This window comes from Podarcis vaucheri (assembly GCF_965113315.1).
Source record: "Podarcis vaucheri genome assembly, chromosome: 2".
NCBI classification, from domain to species: Eukaryota; Metazoa; Chordata; class Lepidosauria; order Squamata; family Lacertidae; genus Podarcis; species Podarcis vaucheri.
Window position 1 is genome coordinate 115,959,590 of NC_138760.1, and position 21,575 is coordinate 115,981,164.

The window sequence follows — 21,575 nt, forward strand, 5'->3', positions numbered from 1 at the left end:
GGCTAAAACTCACCTCTGCTACATCTGGCGATCCAGGAACCATGACCCGATAGGCTGGAATCTGATGGCCCCACCACAACTGGCGAGAAATACACCAGTCACTGAGCGGGAGGGAGGAGAAAATCAATCAAAATGATGCCATTTGGATTTCAAGAACACAAGGGCCGCTTGCAAGATCAAATGAAGGTCCGTCTAGCTCTGCTTTCCCCAACATGGTGCCCTCCAAGTTTTGGACTACAACTCCCATCATCCCTAGCCATTAGCCAAGTTTGTGGAGGATGATGGGACTTGTGGTCCCAAAAACCTTCTTTAACAACATTTATATAACGCTTGCTCAATAGAAGATCTCTGCGGCTGGATGGCATCAGGCTGGGCTAGCTAGATGCTTCTGGAATAATTGTTCCCTTTATTTGTGGTGTTCAGGCTGGGAGCGCCTCTGCTTGCATAGCCAAAACAGCACCTCCCATGTAAAAGAGGGTGACTTCATAGAAGCATCTCTGTTAAGTCCCATCAAGTCCAGTGGGGCTTACACCCAGGGGGCAGCGACCCATAACCAGTGTCACCGCTTAGAAGAAGAAGAAGAGGAGGAGTTTGGATTTGATATCCCGCTTTATCACTACCCTAAGGAGTCTCAAAGCGGCTACCATTCTCCTTTCCCTTCCTCCCCCACAACAAACACTCTGTGAGGTGAGTGAGGCTGAGAGACTTCAGAGAAGTGTGACTGGCCCAAGGTCACCCAGCAGCTGCATGTGGAGGAGCGGAGACACGAACCCGGTTCACCAGATTACAAGTCTACCACTCTTAACCACTACACCACACTGGCTTACTAAGAGGGAGAGGTGGCAGCGAGGTAGGTGCTGTGCAAACACACTAATGCGGGCGACAGGAGGTCAGGTAAGTGCTGCCAGCCCACCCCAACGGCCACAGAATTGCAGTCAAAATCCCTCTTCATTACTTCAGCAACAGGAAAGAATGAATGAATCTTTATTTGCGTCAGCCATCAGCCATAGCAGTAAAACAACAATACAATATACAAAGAATAGAAATAAAAGGTCAAGTATATAAAATACATTTAGGGGTTTTGAATCAATAGTCAGAAGGTGGATCTTATCCTGATTGCCTCAGCTAAAAAACCTTGCAACCTTTGCTGTCACTTGCTCATCTTGATCTGCCAGGAGAAAGGACACTGTGGCAGTGGTTGGGCGACCCGGAATGGGCAGTAAAAGAGGTGTGATAATCTCAGTCCTCAAGTCTTTATAAAGAGTGCAAGCCAGAAGGGCATACACTACTGATTCGGGACTGCCATCTCCGCAGGGACATAAGCATTTTTTGTGTGGAATCTGTAGGAATCGTCCCTCAAGTACAGCCGAGGGCAAGACATTCAATCTTGCAAGAGTAAAAGTGCATCTATATTTTAGAATTGCTAGGTTATTCTAGGTGGAACAGGAAAAGGGACCACAGCTCTGGGAAAAGAGCACATGCTTTAAATGCAGAAGGCCTTCAGCTCTATCCTGGTCATCTCCAAGAAAAAAAGCACCCCAGGTATATTCGTGATGGGTAAAAATCCTGCTCAAGACAGCGGAGCACCTGAAAGCACTCCACAAATTTATTTTCAGAGTAAACTATACAGGCTGGATGAATGAATAGCCCGAGAGAGTAACACAGTGTTCAATGGTCCAGCATAGGGGAAGCTGTTACTTGAACTGGCTCTCACTCATATGAGTCCTGATTGGCCAGTCCTAAGAGATACGTCAAGTCTTGGAAGGAGGAAAAGAAGAACACAGGTGATCAAAGAGGCATAACTCCCTTATCTTACCTGGTATTCGAGAGCCAAGTCCTCCAGTTTTTCTCATGGAATTTAGGGGTCAACTTCAAGAATCCGGACTCCACAGCCTTAGGGCAGAAACAGATAAACCTGGTTAACCCAATTTAGGGCAAGCTGATACCTTGATTTATCAGCTACTTTAAAATGAGGCTGCATTTTAAATTGCGTTTTAACCTGTATTTTAAATTGGTTTCCCCCCCTTCCCCCCCTATTATATTTTTACTGTGGTTTTATTGGTGTTAGCCACCCTGAGCCCAGCTCTGGCTGGGAAGGGCAGGGTATAAATAAAATTTATTATTATTATTATTATTATTATTATTATTATTATTATTATTATTAGGTGGAGAAGTGCATCTTTCTATCTCTTAGTAACCAATGAGATGCCCCCAGGAAACATGCAAGCAGGCGACGAGTCAAGCCAAAACACTTCCCCACTCTTGGTTCTCTGGCGACTGAAGTTCAGATGAAGGTTGCCTCTGATTCTGCAAGTGGCATCTAGCCATCATGACTAGTAATCGCCAGTAACTCCATGGGTGGCATTCAACATCACGTAATGTGATCATTGGGACGCAGGTGGCCCTGTGGGTTAAAGCACAGAGCCTAGGACTTGCCGATCAGAAGGTTAGGATTAGGGTTAGGGTTCGACAGGTACCACTGTGGCGGGAAGGTAAACAGCGTTTCCGTGCACTGCTCTGATTCGCCAGAAGTGGCTTAGTCATGCCGGCCACATGACCCAGAACCTGTACGCCGGCTCCCTTGACCAGTAAAGCAAGATGAGCGCCGCAACCCCAGAGTCGGTCACAACTGGATCTAATGGTCAGGGGTCCCTTTACCTTTAATGTGATCACTCCATCAGAGCAAGCATTTCTGCTTGTCGGATGGACCAATCTCTCCTCCCCTCCCCCCACGAGCTGTTCTGGGGACTTTCCAGAATCCAAAGAGCTGATTTAAGGAGGCATCACAGAGGAGGAGAAGGGGGCAAGTACTGTTGCGTTAGCGGGACTCTTTGTGCTGTCTCACACTGCCACAATTCAAAGCGTTGGTGCTGACCTTTAAAGCCCTAAATGGCCTTGGCCCAGTATACCTGAAGAAGCGTCTCCACCCCCATCATTCTGCCCTGACATTGAGGTCCAGTGCCGAGAGCATTCTGGCAGTTTCCTCCCTGCGAGAAGCCATGTTACAGGGAACCAGGCAGAGGGCCTTCTCGGTAGTGGCACCTGCCCTGTGGAACGCCCTCCCACCAGATGTCAAAGAGATAAACAACTACCAGACTTTTAGAAGACATCTGAAGGCAGCCCTGTTTAGGGAAGCTTTTAATGTTTAACAGGTTATTGTATTTTAATATTTTGTTGGAAGCCGCCCAGAGTGGCTGAGGAAACCCAGACAGTTGGGTGGGGTATGTATGTATGTATGAATAAATAAATAAATAAAATTATTTAGCAATTCTTAAGATCTCTGCAGTCTAACGCAAGCATGCTCTCCTCCCTTATAGTTCCAGTCTTAGAATGTGGGCTGTATCAGATTATCCTAGCAATGTTAAAGCATTTGGGGAGTTACCTCCAAGGCCCCACGAGCCATTTCTTCACATCGGACAAACCACTGGTTCTTCAAGAGGGTTTCGATCACATCCCCAGAGCGGCTGTGAAGGATGGGAGTCGGGGGAGAGAGAGAACAAAGGGTCACTTCCGATTCCCAGGATACCTTCCACCTTGCAAAGCTAAAATCCTCCAGCCTCAGGATGTTAGTGCCATTTATATAGGGATGTGGGCATAGGTGGAGCATATGCAATAATGATAATAAAAAGCCTCAGCCCCAAGGAGCAATACATTCTCAGTTGTTTGCAGGGACCAGAGAGAGAGTGAGCTCTGGATGACTGCATTTTTAAAAAACATATTTATGATTTTCAGTTTTATACATTTCAATAATTTTACATTCAATTTAACATTTCAAAACTCAGCTTCCTTCCCCCTCTTTTTCTGCATATTCAAATTAACTTAATTTGCTCACTTATTCATCTTATTCAGCTTTAAATATATACTCTTATAAAACTGCAGGTTATTATCCTCCCAATGTTCTTATCTGTTTACAGTTGATTTGTAAATATTCAATAAACCATTTCCATTCTTTTATTAAAAAGTTTGCTATCTTGATTTCTTTCTTCCCACCCCCACCCCCCAAACCCGGTAGGTTTTGCCATTTCTGCATATTCCATAGGTTTTTGTATCCATTCTTCTTTCGCTGGGACTTCTTTTTCCTTTTGGGAATTATAGGGACAGAACTACCCAAGACGTATAGAAGTTTATTCATGTATGCGACTACAATGGCAAAAATGTTACTTGCCACCCCTTCCCCCAAAAAACTGGATGGCTGCATTTGTTCCCCAGGGCCTGGGATACCCCCACCCCTAATGTACAGCACCCTGTTTCAGCAGGGCTTTAATCACCATCACAATAAAGACAGCTAGATGAAACTGAAGGATGGCTGGGGAGGGAAGGGGAGAGGTATAAAAAATAATTCTACCATTACCTGCAAAGTGGAAGCACCATGGGATGCTCCCTGGCCCCCCGATGGAGTCCTCTCTCCTTCAAAGCAGACAACACCTTCTCACGGGCCAGGAATCTATGCAGCCCCTGAAAGGGGAACACCTTTCCTATCACCCAGTGTCTTGTGCTAACTTTAAAAATTATACTGTATTTTTCCGTGTATAAGACGCCCCCATGCATAAGACGCCGCCTATTCTGGGGGACTCAAATTTAAGAAAACGGGAGAGGGGATGGCTCAGAGTTATTGAGCTTTTTAAGGGGGAGATGACGCAGGGCTGTTGAGCTTTTTTAGAGGGATTGCTGAAAATCTCCCCTCACTGGCAGAAGCTGCCAATCGCCCACCCAATTGCTGCAGCGCCAGCCAATCAACACCAGCCCTTGACGCAGCAACCAATAACACGACCAACAGCCGCTGACAGCAACCAATCAAATGTCCACCCTACACACTATACATGTATAAGACGACCCACACTTTTAAGCATAACTTCAAAAGAAAAAAACCTAGTCTTATGCATGGGAAAGTACAGTAATTAATGGTTTTATTACAACATAGGTTTTGCTGGGGTTCTTTTTTCATGCGCATGGTGACTGGGAGTGGCCGCCAAGACCGTATAACACCGGTCCTGAAAGGTCTTCATTGGCTCCCAGTATGTCTCCAAGCACAATTCAAAGTGTTGGTGCTGACCTTTAAGGCCCTAAACGGCCTCAGCCCAGTATACCTGAAGGAGCGTCTCCACCCCCATCATCCAGCCCGGACACCGAGGTCCAGCTCTGAGGGCCTTCTGGAGGTTCCCTCACTGCGAGAAGTGAGGTTACAGGGAACCAGACAGAGGGCCTTCTTGGTAGTGGCGCCTGCCCTGTGGAACGTCCTCCCAGCAGAAGTCAAGGCAATAAACAACTGGTTTACCCTTAAAAAACAACTGGAGGTGGCCTTGTTTAGGGAAGTTTTTAATGTCTGACACTGTATTGTTTTTAATATTCAGTTGGAAGCCACCCAGAGTGGCTGGGAAACCCAGCCAGATGGGTGGGGTATAAATAATATATTATTATTATTATTATTATTATTATTATTATTATTAACAGACCCCATCTAAGACATTTTGGTATTGGGGCATAAAATCCAAATGTCACCTCTCATGTAAGAAATCCATCCACATTGAAGAATCAAACAACTGCCTTCCAGTTAACAGTGCCTCCGAATCTGCCATCTTTGGCAAGCTACATCAGTTGGGTCAGCCCCAACGTGGAGGGATGTGGCGGTGACTGCAAATGGCTCTTGCTGCAGTCTTCCGAGCAACCGGAACCTTGCATGGATGCCACCTTAAAAGGCCAAGCTTACCTGTAGCCAATGGCCACACTCGGCCGTCATCGTGCCATCTTCCGCAATAACCGAGATGAACGGCAGGCTGTGCCGCCGAGCCAGTTCGTAGTCGGCATGGCTGTGCGCTGGGGTCACCTTCACAGCCCCTGCAGTGAGAAAAAGTGAGAAGGGGCATCTCTGAGAACAGATACCCCACGCCGGACGCCGCTGTTGGTATTCATCACACTGAATGGAGACTATCTCCCTCTCTCTGGAGAATAGCAGAAAGTGCTATGTAAGCCATCTAGGCCAGAAAGACAGTCACAAGAGATGAGCTAACTCGTGTCTGTTTTAAAATTTGCACAAGACAACAGTTTGGGGAAATTTGCACAGGCTGGCAGCTTGGGCATACGGGGGGGGGGGGGTGGAGAGAGAGACTAGAAACGTTCTGCTTTTTGCCGCTTGAGGAAAGTTCTGCTTTTTTGCTTGAGTAATCCTGTAAGCTAAGGGAGCAGGTGGAGCTGTGGTCTAAACCACAGAGCCTAGGACTTGCTGATCAGAAGGTCGGCGGTTTGAATCCCCGTGACAAGGTGAGCTCCCGTTGCTCGGTCCCTGCTCCTGCCAACCTAGCAGTTTGAAAGCACGTCAAAGTGCAAGTAGATAAATAGGTACTGCTCTGGTGGGAAGGTAAACGGCGTTTCCGTGCGCTGCTCTGGTTCGCCAGAAGCGGCCTAGTCATGCTGGCCACATGACCCGGAAGCTGTATACCTGCTCCCTTGGCCAATAAAGCGAGATGAGCACCGCAACCCCAGAGTCGGTCACGACTGGACCTAATGGTCAGGGTCCCTTTACCTTTTAATCCAGTAAGAAGTTGTTTGTTGCTCATTATAAATGGCAGCCCCCCAGCGAAAAATCGGTGCTCAGCATTTGAGAAACATCTCGTGCAGCTAAATGAATTCTGACCTTCTTCGGAGAACCCGTGTCTGTCTTTATTGACTGCAACAACACAAACATCCAGCTTCCACAAAACAGGCCTACCTGTGCCCATCTCCTGCTCCACAAAGGGGTCGGTAAGGACAGGAAGGAGACGGCCGGTCAACGGGTGGCAGAGTCTCTTGCCGTGAAGGTGCTGGCAAAAAAACCCCAGAAAGACAAACCAGGTCACACTGCGGTCAGCTCTCGAGAAAGAGAAAATTCAAAGGAGCTCCCCTTTGGTGGTGGTGGGAGAGTCCCACACATAAACTGTTCCAATATGCTACCAATAATACTTCCGGCCACCCCAGTGAGCAGGGCAGCTGCTTCACAGTAACTGATCCCTCCTGCCCAGTACTGCCTGATCTGCACACCCAGATTCATCGAAACATAGGAAGTTTCCTTCCACTGAATCTTCTCGCTTAGTACTTAGACTGCCAGTGGCTCTCCAAGGTTTTAAAGCAAGAGTCTTTCCCAGCTGGAGATGCCAGGTACTGAACTTGGGGCCTTCTGCAGGCAGTGCAGTTGATCCACCTGCATTGCAGGGGTGTTGGACTAGATGTCCCTCGGGGGGTCCCTTCCAATTCTAAAATTCTGATTCTTTTTTCGGGTTTTTTAAAAAAATTCTTTTTTTTAAAAAAAGAATGTTCTCTAACTTTAAATCATTTCCCATTTCTTAACACTTGAATCCCTGGGCTCCCCGCCCCATTTCCCAAAACATTTCTATTCTTTCTGCTGAATCTACATTTTTCCAAATTCCTTTTATATCCATTTTCAACTTACGCCTTGTTACATTTTAAGTGTTATAACCATCTTCCTAATGTTTTTAAATATCTACAGTGATCTTTAAGATACAGTGGTACCTCTGGATGCAAATGGGATCCGTTCGGGAGCCCCGTTTGCATCCTGTAGTGAACGCAACCCGCGTCTGCGCGTGCGCGGGTCGCGATTCACCGCTTCCGCGCATGCACATGACATCAGAGGGGGGGACATGTAAAGGTCAGAGGGGGCAGGGTTTCTGTTGAGGCAGGGGATTAGCTGTGGGAGGAGCTTATCAGAGTTTGCAGGGCATCAGTTGAAGAAGGAGCAAAAAGGGTTTTCTTGTGTGTGTGTGTTTCTTTGTGGCTGATTAGCTGTTTTCCCTGTGTAAAGGTCAGAGGGGGCAGGGTTTCTGTTGAGGCAGGGGATTAGCTGTGGGAGGAGCTTATCAGAGTTTGCAGGGCAGCGGCGCGCGCAGTTAGATCCATATTTTAGATTTAGGGGAGCTAGTCTCAAACGTTTGTTTGGGGAGATCTAGGTGTTTTTTTGTGTGGGGGAAGTTATTGTCCTGTCTTCAAGCTTTTTATGATGGAGGACCTCTGTAGCCAACCCCAACGACACGATCTCAAGATGGAAGGGGAGGGAACAGCTGCAGTCGCCTGTGATTCCTGCGCAATGTTTGCCATCTTGCCAAAGGTTGCAGGCAGCTTTACCTGCAGCAATTGCATGTTGATTGCCCTCTTAAAAGACAAAGTCCAGCAACTGGAGGAACGTGTAGCTACGCTCCAAAGAATTAGAGAGCTGGAGCTCTTCTTGGAAGCAACAGAGCACACCGTCTCCACCAAGGAGGAGACAGGGGACTCCCCTGAGAAGGAGTCTAGTTCACCAACACAGGAGCCAGATATATGGAGAAACGTGACTCAAAGAAGTAGGAGGCCCAGGGTTCACTCTGATTGTTTAGAAATACACAATCGTTTTGAGGTCCTCTCCCCTAGCATGGAAGACAAAGAGCAGACTCCATTTGAGGATCTCTCCCTTATTACAGTCGATCAGGTATATGAAGACGAGCAGCAAAGTCAGTCCTCAGGGAATGTGCAGGCGACCTTGGAACGGACAGCTCACGGAAGAACCCCGACCAAACCCAAGAGGAGGCGTGTAGTGGTGATAGGGGATTCCCTACTGAGGGGAACAGAAGCAGTGATCTGTGGGCCTGACAAGATGTCTCGGGAAGTGTGCTGTCTCCCCGGGGCTAAGATCCAAGATGTAACTGAACGACTGCAAGGAATCATAAAACCCACTGACAAATACCCCTTCCTCTTGGTTCATGTGGGAACCAATGACACTGCAAGCAATAGCCTCCAGAAGATCAAAAGAGACTACGAGGCTCTCGGCAGGAAATTGAAGCAACTAAATGCACAAATTGTCATCTCATCTGTCCTCCCAGTTGAACGATGTGGCCCAGGGAGAGAGGGGAAAATAGTGGAAGTGAACAGCTGGCTTCGCAAATGGTGTAAACAGGAACGGTTTGGATTCTTAGATCACGGACTGCAGTTTCTTGAAGATGGACTTCTGGCAAGTGATTGGCTGCACCTCACAACAGTTGGGAGAAATGTTTTTGCCAAAAATCTCAGAAACCTCATCAGGAGGGCTTTAAACTGACTAATGTGGGGGAGGGAGACAGTGCTCCTGAAGGTAGGAGTCTATCAATTAATGAAGATGATCATCCAAATGTCATAGACCAAATGGAGCAAACAGTACGCGGACCTAGTGGTGGGAGGAAAAAATCCTTAAATAAGAGACACGGGGGAATGATTAATGGACTTCAATGTCTGTACACTAATGCGCAAAGCATGGGAAATAAACAAGATGAGCTTGAGCTCTTGGTACAGCAAACTAAATATGACATAATAGGCATCACTGAAACCTGGTGGGATAAGTCCCACGATTGGAATGTAATAATGGGGGGATACAATCTATTTCAGAGAAACAGACCAGACAAAAAAGGAGGAGGAGTGGCGTTATATGTCAGGGATGTGTATACCTGTGAAGAGATCCAAGATTTAGATCCTCAAAGCCAAAGTGAGAGCATTTGGGTCAAAATTAAGGGAGAGAAGAATAACAGAGACCTCATTGTGGGAGTTTACTATAGATCCCCAAGCCAAACGGAGGACATAGATGATGCCTTCCTGGAACAGATGGCCAAGCATGCAAAAGGAAGGGAGATAGTAGTAATGGGGGACTTCAATTACCCGGATATTTGTTGGACGTCAAACTCAGCCAAGAGCATAAGGTCAAACAGATTCCTCACTGGCCTTGCAGACAACTTCATTGTCCAGAAAGTGGGAGAAGCAACAAGAGGAACAGCCATTTTAGATCTGGTCCTAACCAATGTTGATGACCTGGTTAGTGGGGTAGAAGTGGAAGGATCATTAGGCGCGAGTGATCATGCTCTTCTGAAGTTTACTATACAGCGGAAAGGAGCAGCCAAGCATACTAGGACTCAATTTCTTGACTTTAAGAAAGCCGACTTCATAAAACTTAGGGAAGTGCTGGGTGAGATCCCATGGACAGTAATACTAAAAGGAAAGGGAGTTCATGATGGCTGGGAGTTTGTTAAGAGGGAGATACTAAAAGCACAACGTCAGGCAATACCAATGAGACGGAAACATGGAAGGTGCCTAAAGAAGCCAGGGTGGCTATCTAAAGAACTTTTAACTGAATTAAGATTAAAAAAGGATGTGTACAAAAAATGGAAAAGGGGGGAAACCACCAAAGAGGAATTCAAACAAATAGCCAGCACGTGTAGACACAAAGGCAGAAAAGCTAAAGCACAGAATGAACTCAGGCTTGCTAGAGAGGTTAAAAGCAACAAAAAAGGCTTTTATGGGTATGTTCGTAGCAAAAGGAAGAACAAAGAAACAATGGGGTCACTCAGAGGAGAAGATGGTGAAATGCAAACAGGGGACACAGAAAGGGCTGAACTACTCAATGCCTTCTTTGCCTCAGTCTTCTCCGATAAAGAAAACAATGCCCGACCTGAAGAATTTGGAGCAAATGATTCAGCAAAGGAAACACAGCCCAGAATAACTAAGGAGATAGTACAAGAATATTTGGCTAGTTTAGATGTATTCAAGTCTCCAGGGCCAGATGAACTGCATCCAAGAGTATTAAAAGAACTGGCAGGTGTGATCTCAGAACCACTGGCAGTCATCTTTGAGAATTCCTGGAGAACAGGCGAAGTCCCGGCAGACTGGAGGAGGGCAAATGTTGTCCCTATTTTCAAAAAGGGGAAAAGAGAGGACCCAAATAATTACCGCCCAGTCAGTCTGACATCAATAGCAGGGAAGATTCTGGAGCAGATCATTAAGCAAACAGTCTGTGAGCACCTAGAAAGGAATACTGTGATCACCAATAGTCAGCATGGATTTCTGAAAAATAAGTCATGTCAGACTAACCTGATCTCGTTTTTTGACAGAATTACAAGCCTGGTAGATGAAGGGAACGCAGTGGATGTAGCCTACCTTGATTTCAGCAAGGCATTTGACAAGGTGCCCCATGATATTCTTGTAAAGAAGCTGGTAAAATGCGGTCTTGACTATGCTACCACTCAGTGGATTTGTAACTGGCTGACTGACCGAACCCAAAGGGTGCTCATCAATGGTTCCTCTTCATCCTGGAGAAGAGTGACTAGTGGGGTGCCACAGGGTTCTGTCTTGGGCCCGGTCTTATTCAACATCTTTATCAACGACTTGGATGATGGACTCAAGGGCATCCTGATCAAATTTGCAGATGACACCAAACTGGGAGGGGTGGCTAACACCCCAGAGGACAGGATCACATTTCAAAACGACCTTGACAGATTAGAGAACTGGGCAAAAACAAACAAGATGAATTTTAACAGGGAGAAATGTAAAGTATTGCACTTGGGCAAAAAAAATGAGAGGCACAAATACAAGATGGGTGACACCTGGCTTGAGAGCAGTACATGTGAAAAGGATCTAGGAGTCTTGGTTGACCACAAACTTGACATGAGCCAACAGTGTGACGCGGCAGCTAAAAAAGCCAATGCAATTCTGGGCTGCATCAATAGGAGTATAGCATCTAGATCAAGGGAAGTAATAGTGCCACTGTATTCTGCTCTGGTCAGACCACACCTGGAGTACTGTGTCCAGTTCTGGGCACCACAATTCAAGAAGGACACTGACAAACTGGAACGTGTCCAGAGGAGGGCAACCAAAATGGTCAAAGGCCTGGAAACGATGCCTTATGAGGAACGGCTAAGGGAGCTGGGCATGTTTAGCCTGGAGAAGAGGAGGTTAAGGGGTGATATGATAGCCATGTTCAAATATATAAAAGGATGTCACATAGAGGAGGGAGAAAGGTTGTTTTCTGCTGCTCCGGAGAAGCGGACAAGGAGCAATGGATCCAAACTACAAGAAAGAAGATTCCACCTAAACATTAGGAAGAACTTCCTGACAGTAAGAGCTGTTTGACAGTGGAATTTGCTGCCAAGGAGTGTGGTGGAGTCTCCTACTTTGGAGGTCTTTAAGCAGAGGCTTGACAACCATATGTCAAGAGTGCTCTGATGGTGTTTCCTGCTTGGCAGGGGGTTGGACTCGATGGCCCTTGTGGTCTCTTCCAACTCTATGATTCTATGATTCTATGATCATTTTGACTGTACTCTATAAAATTTTCCCACTTTTCACTGAATTTCTCATCAGCTTGGTGTCTGATCTTCACAGTCATTTTTGCCATTTCGGCATAGCCCATCATCTTGGTTATCCAATCTTCCTTTTGTTGGGACTTTTTCTTCCTTCTATTTCTGGGCAAAACAATACTCTGATTCTACCACTGAGCTAGCAAGAGAGAGACACAGAGACTCACAGGGCTACAACCCAATGTAGGTAGAGATTTTGCGGCCCAACAGCATCTAAGCCAAATTGAGCCACACAGTCCGAATGGGAAATTGTTTTCATAATAATAATAATAATAATAATAATAATGTATTATTTATGCCCTGCCCATCTGGCTGGGTTTCCCCAGCCACTTTGGGTGGCTTCCAACAGAATATTAAAATAATATGACTCGCAGGAAAATTTAGTCAGGTCTGCTGTCAATGATGGGTTGCAGGATTATACAGCTCTCTATTCCACTCCATCTCACTTTCTTTCCCTCTCCTCTGTACCCCATTTTTGTGGGCTACATGAAATTAATCTGTCACAGGCTGCCCATGTCAGGTTTCACATCTACTTCCCCCAAGGCCTCTGCCAGCCAATATGAATTTCAAGCTGGGCATTGCTATGCTTTGAGTCCAGGCATTCCTACTTGTGCTGTGCCCCTGAAACTACAGTTCCATGGCCCCATCGGAAGGGAGAACAGGGCGGAGAAGTCTTACTCTATACCGTGGGTCATCCGGATGGACAGCGACTGCCACGTCTCCCAACATGGTCTCCGGACGGGTTGTGGCCACAGGAAGTTCCTCGCCTGCCCTCAGTCAAAGGAAGCAGAGACCAGATGGGGGAAAACAAAGGTGTTTTAGTCAGAAAGGTAGCGTTCCTGTGGGGCTCGTCAGCACACAAGATTAAAAAAAAGAAGCATGTGGCCATGTTAGGGGAATGGGGATGACCATTTAAGCTGCCTTAATTTACCCACTGGATTGTTTACCCACCCTTTTACCATAAGGCCTCCTTTAACCCAACTGAGCAAAATCTTGGCCTGCTTTCTTATCCTGCCCAATAGCCGAGCCGCATCTCTTCCCGTTAATTAACAAAAGAGAACCATTTGTTTGTAAGAGATTCTGTGGCTTTCTTTCTCAATAGGTTGCTAACTGAAACATCCAAGAACTGACTTGTCCTGTAAAAAACAGCTAGAAGAGTATCTTCCGTTTCTATGAAAAGATAGCGTCTCAACCTGGACCCGACAGCATTCGATGCCGCAGACAAAGCCTTGGAGCAGGGAGATAAGGGTCTTTCGCATCTCTCAGCTGTGAAGCACAGTGATCTTGAACCAAAATCTCTCCGCTAACCTACCTTTCAGGGCTGTTGCAAGGTTAAAAAGCAGGCGGGCTCACCTCGCCCCCAGTGTGGCTATCTTGAGTTTCTTAGGAGGGAAGGTAGGATTGCAAATGTGACGACAGCCTTCCGTTTGTTTATATGTAAAGGAAGGCCTTGAAAGAGGCTAGCACGATTGAAATAGATGGAAACTGAAAATCAAAAGACTAAAAATAGCAGTGAACATAGCTGACCTTAAACTGTCCCCATTCAAGTTCATATCTAGGTTATTACCAGCTTCCTCTTTGCTCCATGATTCTACTATTTGTAGGCCACCTTTCCACAACTCAGGGTGGCTTACAACATAAAAAATACACCATTACAAAATAACAAACGTAGTCATCACACAATACAGTCGTACCTTGGTTTTTGAACAGCCTAGTTATAAAACATTTTGGCTCCTGAACAATCGAAACTTGGAAGTGACTGTTCCGGTTTTCGAATGTTCTTCTGGAAGCTGAACATCCGACGGGGCTTTCGATTGGCTGCAGGAGCTTCCTGCAGCCAATCGGAAGCCGCGCTTTGGTTTTTGAAGGCTTTGGAAGTTGAATGGACTTCCGGAACAGATTCCGTTCGACTTCCAAGGTACGACTGAAGATAAAACATTCAAAGATACACAACCAAACCAAACCATTTCAATATAAATCACAAGATCTAAATTAAAGATACAAAAATAAACAACAGGAACGACATCTTGCCGCTGTTAACTCACCATCCTCTCCTTCCACTTTGTAGGCAAATGTCACCAAGACCCCAAACGGCACTTTGCCTTGGAGTCCGGGCACAGAGAGCTCCGTCCGTCCTTTGAGCTGCCTGTTCTCCACCTGCCAGGGACACCATCCATGAGTCACCTCGGTCCTAAAGAGCACCCCCTTCTCCCAGCCACCGCGTGCCGCCAGACTCCTCCCACTCACCTCAATGTCAGAAATGGCCGATCGCAAGGCGCATGACCAGTTCACGAGGCGCCTCTCCCGGTACACCAGGCCCTGCTCGTGCAGTCGCACAAAGGCCTCAGTCACCGCTTGGGAGAAGCCCTAAGAAGGAAAGAGCTGTGGTAATGGTGGAAGAAGGCAAAGAAACAACGATGGCAGCTATAGCCAGTCTGCAGCAGCAGCAACGATGACGGAAGCCACAGTCCGCACCCATTTCTGCATCAGCTTGCAAATTACTTGAAGTCCACGGAAATTTGCATTATTTTCGTCCACCATTTCCCCTTAGAACACACCTTTATTTATATTCAGATTTAATACAACAAAGTTAACGAAGAGGTTAAAGAAAAAGATATGTTGTTCTGGCAACTGTAACAGCATTGCTCATACAGTGGTACCTTGGGTTACAAACTCAAATCATTCCAGGTCCATTCTTAACCTGAAACCATTCTTAACCTGAGGCACGCTTTTGTTAATGGGGCCTCCCACTGCTGCCGCGCAATTTCCGTTCTTATCCTGGGGCAAACTTCTTAACCCGAGGTACTACTTCCAGGTTAGCCGAGTTTGTAACCTGAAGTGTTTGTAACCCAAGGTGCCACTGTATTTACAATTGCAATTTCCAAAATGCTACCTATTTATATCTTTCTTGTTTCATGTAGAGAAAGTACAAAAGAAGCAGAACTTGATAGGTCATCAGCAACCAAAGAAATCAACCACAGACTGACATTCCTATAACACACGTCGTTACGTACAGACCACATTTGCATTTTCAGAATCTGCTACTCACAGAGTCCATGGTGAAACAGACTCTGTCCCAGTCCAATGAGGCTCCCATCACCTTCAGCTGCTGGAATATTTCGTTCCCTTTCCTGATCTCAGGAGAAAAAGCAGAACAAAAACAAACCATTTATGTACAGAGGTAAAAGGAAGAACAAGAAGGAGGTTTTTCTGTTTGGTTGCTATGCAAGAAGCAAACCTGCTCTTGTCTTAAGCTTAAGCACATTCCATTTTATGTAATTTCTTGTAATCCTTGGACCGCCCCCCTATCCCACATTTAATAATAATAATAATAATAATAATAATAATAATAATAATAATAATTTATTATTTATACCCTGCCCACCTGGTTTCCCCAACCACTCTGGGTGGCTTCCAACTGAATATTAAAAACAATACAGCATCAGACATTAAAAAACTTCCCTAAACAGGGCCGCCTTCGTTTAAGGCAAATGGCCTGAGTCCCTCGGATACTCACTCCTCTTTCCAGTTCCAGACCTCCTGGAGGAATTCCTCACGCTTGAGCTCTTTTCGGAGGACTCCCCTCTCCTTCCAGATCTTTCTTTCCACCACAGCCTGGCCAGACAACAGTAGAAAACAACGAGAATCTGAATGCAGCCCATGCAGGAAACTTTACTAGAACCCTACACTCTCATTCCATCCCCCTCTAAGGCTACCATCCTAAGACGGCGTGCTAGGAACCAAGTCCCATCAGGTAAAGTGGGACTTACTTCCGTGTCAGGAATGGGGAACCACACGATAGGAGCCTTTCCTGGTATGCTCCTGGGACCACCTCTCCTGGTATGCCCTGCAGAGGACCTTAAGGTACACAAATGACAACATTTTGGAGGTCCCAGGTCGCGAGATTATTAGATTGGTCTCAACCAGGGCCAGGGCCTTTTCAGTACTGGCCCCGACTTGGTAGAACGCTCTATCACAAGAGACTAGGGCCCTGCGGGACTTGAAATCTTTCCCCAGGGCCTGCAAGACAGAGCTGCTCTGCCTGGCCTTTGGTTTGGACTCAGTCTGACCCTTATGTTTCCCTCCCCTTATGGTTCTGATCTATGGGCTACTTTTAAAATGAGGCTGCATTTTAACCTGTATTTTAAATTGGGGTTTTTTCCCCTATTATGTTTTTACTGTAATTTTACTGGTGTTAGCCATCCTGAGCCCGGCTCTGACTGGGGAGGGCAGGGTATAAATAAAATGTGTATGTAATTATTATTCTCACCTGAGTGGCAATCCCAGCATGATCGGACCCTGGAACCCACAGAACTTTATAGCCTTGCATTCTTTTCCTGCAAGACACCGAAAGACCACAACGCAGAACTCAGCAACTGCCCTGCTGCTAAACACAGAGCCCTGATGCCAGATCAGAACCAGAAATAGCATAGTCCCCCCCCCCCAAAAAAAAGACAACATAAAGAGGAAGCCGATCCCAAACCTGTTTCCAGGTTTGGAAACAGCAGCAATTACCAAGAGTAGAAGAATGGCGACAGAAGGTAATGGAATATGCAGAAATAGCCAAACTAACAGGGAAAATTCGACAACAGGGAGAGGAAACATTTCAAAAAGAATGGGGGAAATTTATGTTGTATATAGGAAAGATAAGATGAAATAGTAAAACCACCGTAGAATTGGAAACAAACCTCATAACAGGAAAGATTAAGAAAAGTGATAGCTAATGAAAATAAGAAGAAGCAACATGTATAAGGAAACTAATATAACTAACAGTAGTGGTAAATGAATACAGACAGACAACAAGAATTGTATAAACAAGAGGACTTATTTGTTTATGGATACACTATGGACAAATATGGAAAATGAATAACAATATTTGAAATGGAAGAAAATAATGCGATAAAATTATATGTGATATAAAAAAACCAGAAGAAGGAAGGAGGGAAGTCAGCTCTGAAGAGCAAGTATAAATGTAAAACAAGATGCGTATGTGGAGCATCTAATTGAAAAACTAATAAAGATTATTGGGGGGGGGGGGAGAGAGAGAGAGAGAGAGAGAGAGAGAGAGAGGAAGCAGATCCCAAGGACAGAGCACAGACTTTACAACATAGGCAGAGAACCTCAGGTTTGGGGGCCAAATTCAGACCACCAGCCCTCGGCGCACTGCTGAGGCCACGCCATGCTTGCAACCTCCTCAAGCACTTTTGCCTTGCTGGAACATGTCCCTGTTCTGTAATAATGCCTCCCCATTTCCTGGACGGAGACAGGTGCCTATGGGGTGTGCCTGTTGAAACCTATGAATTTTGCATAGCCTGAACATAGCCTTCTGTACAAAAGTGTTCTAAGTTGGATCAGGCCAATGCCACATCCACACTATGACATTTTGGTGGAGGAACAGAGAGTAATATACCACTTTAAACAGACATGGCTTCCCCAAGAGAATTCTGGGAGCCCTGTAATTTGGGCTGTGATACATTCAAGACAGTGGACCCCTCTTTCTAAACCAGTGGTTCTCAAAGGATGTGTCATGCCACACCCATGTGGCAGGGGGATGTGGCAAGTGTGGCGGGGAAGATTCAAGGACAATCAGAGAAACATTTAAACATTTCGGCGTAGTATAGTTCAAGATACAGTGGTACCTCAGGTTAAGTACTTAATTCGTTCCATAGGTCCGTACTTAACCTGAAACTGTTCTTAACTTGAAGCACCACTTTAGCTAATGGGGCCTCCTGCTGCTGCCGCACCGCTGGAGACCGATTTCTGTTCTCATCCTGAAGCAAAGTTCTTAACCTGAAGCACTATTTCTGGGTTAGCGGAGTCTGTAACCTCAAGAGTATGTAACCTGAAGCGTATGTAACCTGAGGTACCACTGTAATTTTTTATTGGCAGAATATATTTTCAAAAGGACAGCGAGAGCACCAGCTGATGCTCTTATGACTCAAAACACCGCTAGCAGTTGTTTCTTTTTGTTTTCCAATGTATTTCTTATCAATGGAAAATTCAGCGTGGTGTGAGCAAATTTTTATTCTGAAAGTGTGGTCCGGATAAAAGAACTTTGAGGCCACTGCTTTAGACTGCCCATTGGAAGCAAGGAATCTGCCTTATATCAAAAGCATGGGCTCTTTTTCATGAGCTGCAGACCCCCCTCGTGCATATTTGTATACCTGCTGCAAGCCACTCACCCTTATATCTTAAGGGGCTTGATGGCTATAAATCTAAAAATGAATACATGAGCGAGAAACACAAAGCTGCAAGGGAGCCATCGGCTGCCGGAGGCAAAGTACCCCCATGACGACGCAGAGCATCACTTACCAACGTACCAGAGCGTCTTCAAGAGCCACGGTCAAGGCGTGGCCCAGGTGCAGGGACCCCGTGACATTTGGTGGAGGGAGAGAGAGCGAAAACGTTTCTGGCTTCCGATGGGGCAGGAGGTGCTTTGGGAAAGAGAAACAGAAAGAGAGATCAGCAGCGTCCAAGGTCAGAACAGCCTGGCAGCCAGTGCACCATCAGGGTACCATGGCAGAGCCGCTAATTTCAAGGTTTGGCAAAAAAAAGTAAGGGGAGACCTGCAGGCAAGGATCCAAAGCCCATCTAATCCCAGGATTGAGGAGGCTTTTGTGTGCAACTGAGTTAAACCCCATGATAGATGCAAATAATCCAGAGTTAGTGCATTCCCAGCAGGTGTTGGAAGTCATTGCTTGACAGCTGTAAGTCATCGGCTCCACTCTGCATCAAGGTGTTTTTCATAGAATCATAGAGTTGGAAGAGACCACAAGGGCCATCGAGTCCAACCCCCTGCCAAGCAGGAAACACCATCAGAGCACTCCTGACATATGGTTGTCAAGCCTCTGCTTAAAGTCCTCCAAAGAACGAGACTCCACCACACTCCTTGGCAGCAAATTCCACTGTCAAACAGCTCTTACTGTCAGGAAGTTCTTCCTAATGTTTAGGTGGAATCTTCTTTCTTGTAGTTTGGATCCATTGCTCCGTGTCCGCTTCTCTGGAGCAGCAGAAAACAACCTTTCTCCCTCCTCTATGTGACATCCTTTTATATATTTGAACATGGCTATCATATCACCCCTTAACCTCCTCTTCTCCAGGCTAAACATGCCCAGCTCCCTTAGCCGTTCCTCATAAGGCATCGTTTCCAGGCCTTTGACCATTTTGGTTGCCCTCTTCTGGACACGTTCCAGGTTTTCTTCACCTCTCCACCAAAACCTTCTTTTCTGTTAATTTCAGTCCTTTCATTATTACATCTAGTGCTCCTCTGGGGTCAACATTTCTGCCATTCAGCCATCTGTCAACTCTCAAGGTTCGCCTGTTTATGGCACAACCCACATAAAACCACTTGTTTACAGCATCAATTTTTCTACCTGGTGCTCTGGTTTAAAAAATCCCTCCTTCACCCACCAGGAATACCAGGCAGCTTCAACATAGCGTGGGCTATACGAGACGGGCAGCGGTGCCGAGGTATCTGTGGGGAAGAACGCAACAGAGGGTACCTGCTATTAAAGAAAAAAAACCAATAATGCGTATTTCCATTAAATCCCAGAACTGGCGTGTATAAAATGTACAAGGTGTGGAACCCAGCATTCTGAAACTGCCGGCTTCCCAACAGACAGATGCAGGAGGCTATGGAAAGGGCAAGGAATTCTGTTTCCCCCACTGTTACCTTTCTTTTCTCCAGCTGCGGTTGGGATGTCGTACAGAACGGTGCTTTTCAAGGCTCGGCCCCTGGCTTGGCTTGGCGGCTGCTCCTGCAAAATACAGCAGAGACAAGATGGCTCCCAGGGCGGGGCTCATGCTTTTCCTCCACAAGTCCTACTTGGAGATGCCGAGAATCAGGGTGGATTTGATTTAAATCAAATCGATTTAAATCACAATTTAAATCACTAGTCAGTAAGACTTGATTTAAATCATTTTTTTACAGAAATACTCATTCTTGCTGGCATAATCTTAATATTTACAACCAGATGAAGGTTTCATTTTTGGAATAATAAACTTGCACAATTATTACACAAAGATCCCAAGACTTGTGGAGTATTCTGCTCACAAGGTTGCACTTTCATTTTCACGGCTTCACACTTAGCTACTTGTGCAGATCTATTCCACTCCAAACAATCTATTCATTGAACCTCTTGGAACTTAACATTTAAGAGGTAAGGGTCTGATTCTGTGTATATAAATTTGCAAAAGAACAATGGGATTAAGGGTTTCCCCTCAGCTCTGTATGTTTATTTTATAGCATTTTTCCTTTGAAGAAAAGGCATGTTATCTCTGCAGACACAATTTCACACTTTTGAGAACTGCAAAAACAAGCCTCTGTGATAATATATTCTCATTAGAAAAACTGCCCCAAATAATCTTACAGAAACCTCTGGAAATGCATGCCATTGTGAATGGATTAATGGAATTCATTTCCCGAAGAATTTAAACATTGCATATAAAGCCTCATGCTACATAATTAAAAACATACCCTTATTTCCTGATGAATAGCCTTTGGACTATAATGTAACTTAAATAGAAAACTATCTTTAGAAAGATTTTCCCTCCAAAAGCATTTTATTTTTTAAAATCCTATTTAAATTTTAAAAAATGCAATTTAAATTTTAAAAAATGCAATTTAAATTTTAAAAAATGCAATTTAAATTTTAAAAAATGCAATTTAAATTTTAAAAATCCGTTTTTTAATTATTATTTTTTAAAAAATCATGACTTTTAACAATCCTGTCAAGGATTGAACCGGAGATCAAAGCAGCATTCAAACCAGATGCTCTCCCTCTGAGCAACGGCCCTTCCTCACTCGACTCTCCCCTATTAAATAATTAGCCAAAGTGGGGACATCCATGTCTCTGGTCCTCCAAGCACCGCCTCACCTTGGACCCAGCAAGCAGCCCAGCTTCGATGGCCTCCAGCCTCTCCCGCTGCCGTTTCTGTTTCTCTGCCTTATTTTTCAGGTGGGGCGTTTTCCCTGCTTGGCTATGGAGATCCGTTGGGTTTCCTTCAGGCTTCCTGGCTTGGGAGTAAGACCTCCAAACGCCAGGTGCCCCCCAGCGCCTCTTCTCAGCCCAGAGAAGCAGACGGCAGAGAGAACACAGGTGCCGGACAGGCCCAGAATTGTACTGGGGCAATGGCATGCTTAGAATTGGACGCATTCAGTTCTCAGGCACAGTGGCGCAAAGCACACCTCTCTTGCAGCTACCCGTCTCGCAGTGCCATAAGCTCTCTTTTCCGTCTTTCCACGGTGGGCAGGTGGAACCTGCAGAAAAGAAAACCAAGCAAACTAAATGTTTATTGAATATACAGGGGGATATTCTGTACATTTGAAAACACGGACAGCATTAAGATGAATTCAACATTGTAAATAAGTTTTGGTGGATATAATAATGTAATACTGAATGGTTTAAGCTCATGGGTTTTCAACCTGATCCCTACCACCCACTAGTGGGCGTTTCAGGA

General features: G+C 45.5%; 1 protein-coding gene across 3 annotated transcripts in view; it reads right to left on the reverse strand.

The window, feature by feature from the left end:
• The window catches only part of VARS2 (valyl-tRNA synthetase 2, mitochondrial), a 40,545-nt gene that overhangs the window by 16,980 nt on the left and 1,990 nt on the right, over positions 1–21,575 (reverse strand). For 2 of the 3 annotated variants that reach the window (XM_082209309.1, XM_082209308.1), the window contains exons 2-17: positions 20,993–21,375; positions 19,789–19,873; positions 19,490–19,590; positions 18,429–18,550; positions 16,387–16,453; positions 15,634–15,731; positions 15,166–15,247; positions 14,364–14,483; positions 14,162–14,273; positions 12,795–12,883; positions 6,707–6,797; positions 5,708–5,835; positions 4,352–4,455; positions 3,383–3,464; positions 1,817–1,893; positions 14–101 (exon numbers count right to left, since the gene is read on the reverse strand). In XM_082209309.1, the coding sequence (XP_082065435.1) occupies positions 14–101; positions 1,817–1,893; positions 3,383–3,464; positions 4,352–4,455; positions 5,708–5,835; positions 6,707–6,797; positions 12,795–12,883; positions 14,162–14,273; positions 14,364–14,483; positions 15,166–15,247; positions 15,634–15,731; positions 16,387–16,453; positions 18,429–18,550; positions 19,490–19,590; positions 19,789–19,873; positions 20,993–21,271 (1,725 nt within the window). In that variant the 5' untranslated portion in view covers positions 21,272–21,375. Of the gene's footprint in view, positions 1–13; positions 102–1,816; positions 1,894–3,382; positions 3,465–4,351; positions 4,456–5,707; positions 5,836–6,706; positions 6,798–12,794; positions 12,884–14,161; positions 14,274–14,363; positions 14,484–15,165; positions 15,248–15,633; positions 15,732–16,386; positions 16,454–18,428; positions 18,553–19,489; positions 19,591–19,788; positions 19,874–20,992; positions 21,376–21,575 lie in introns of those variants that run through there. The other variant, XM_082209310.1, reaches the window with a different exon arrangement.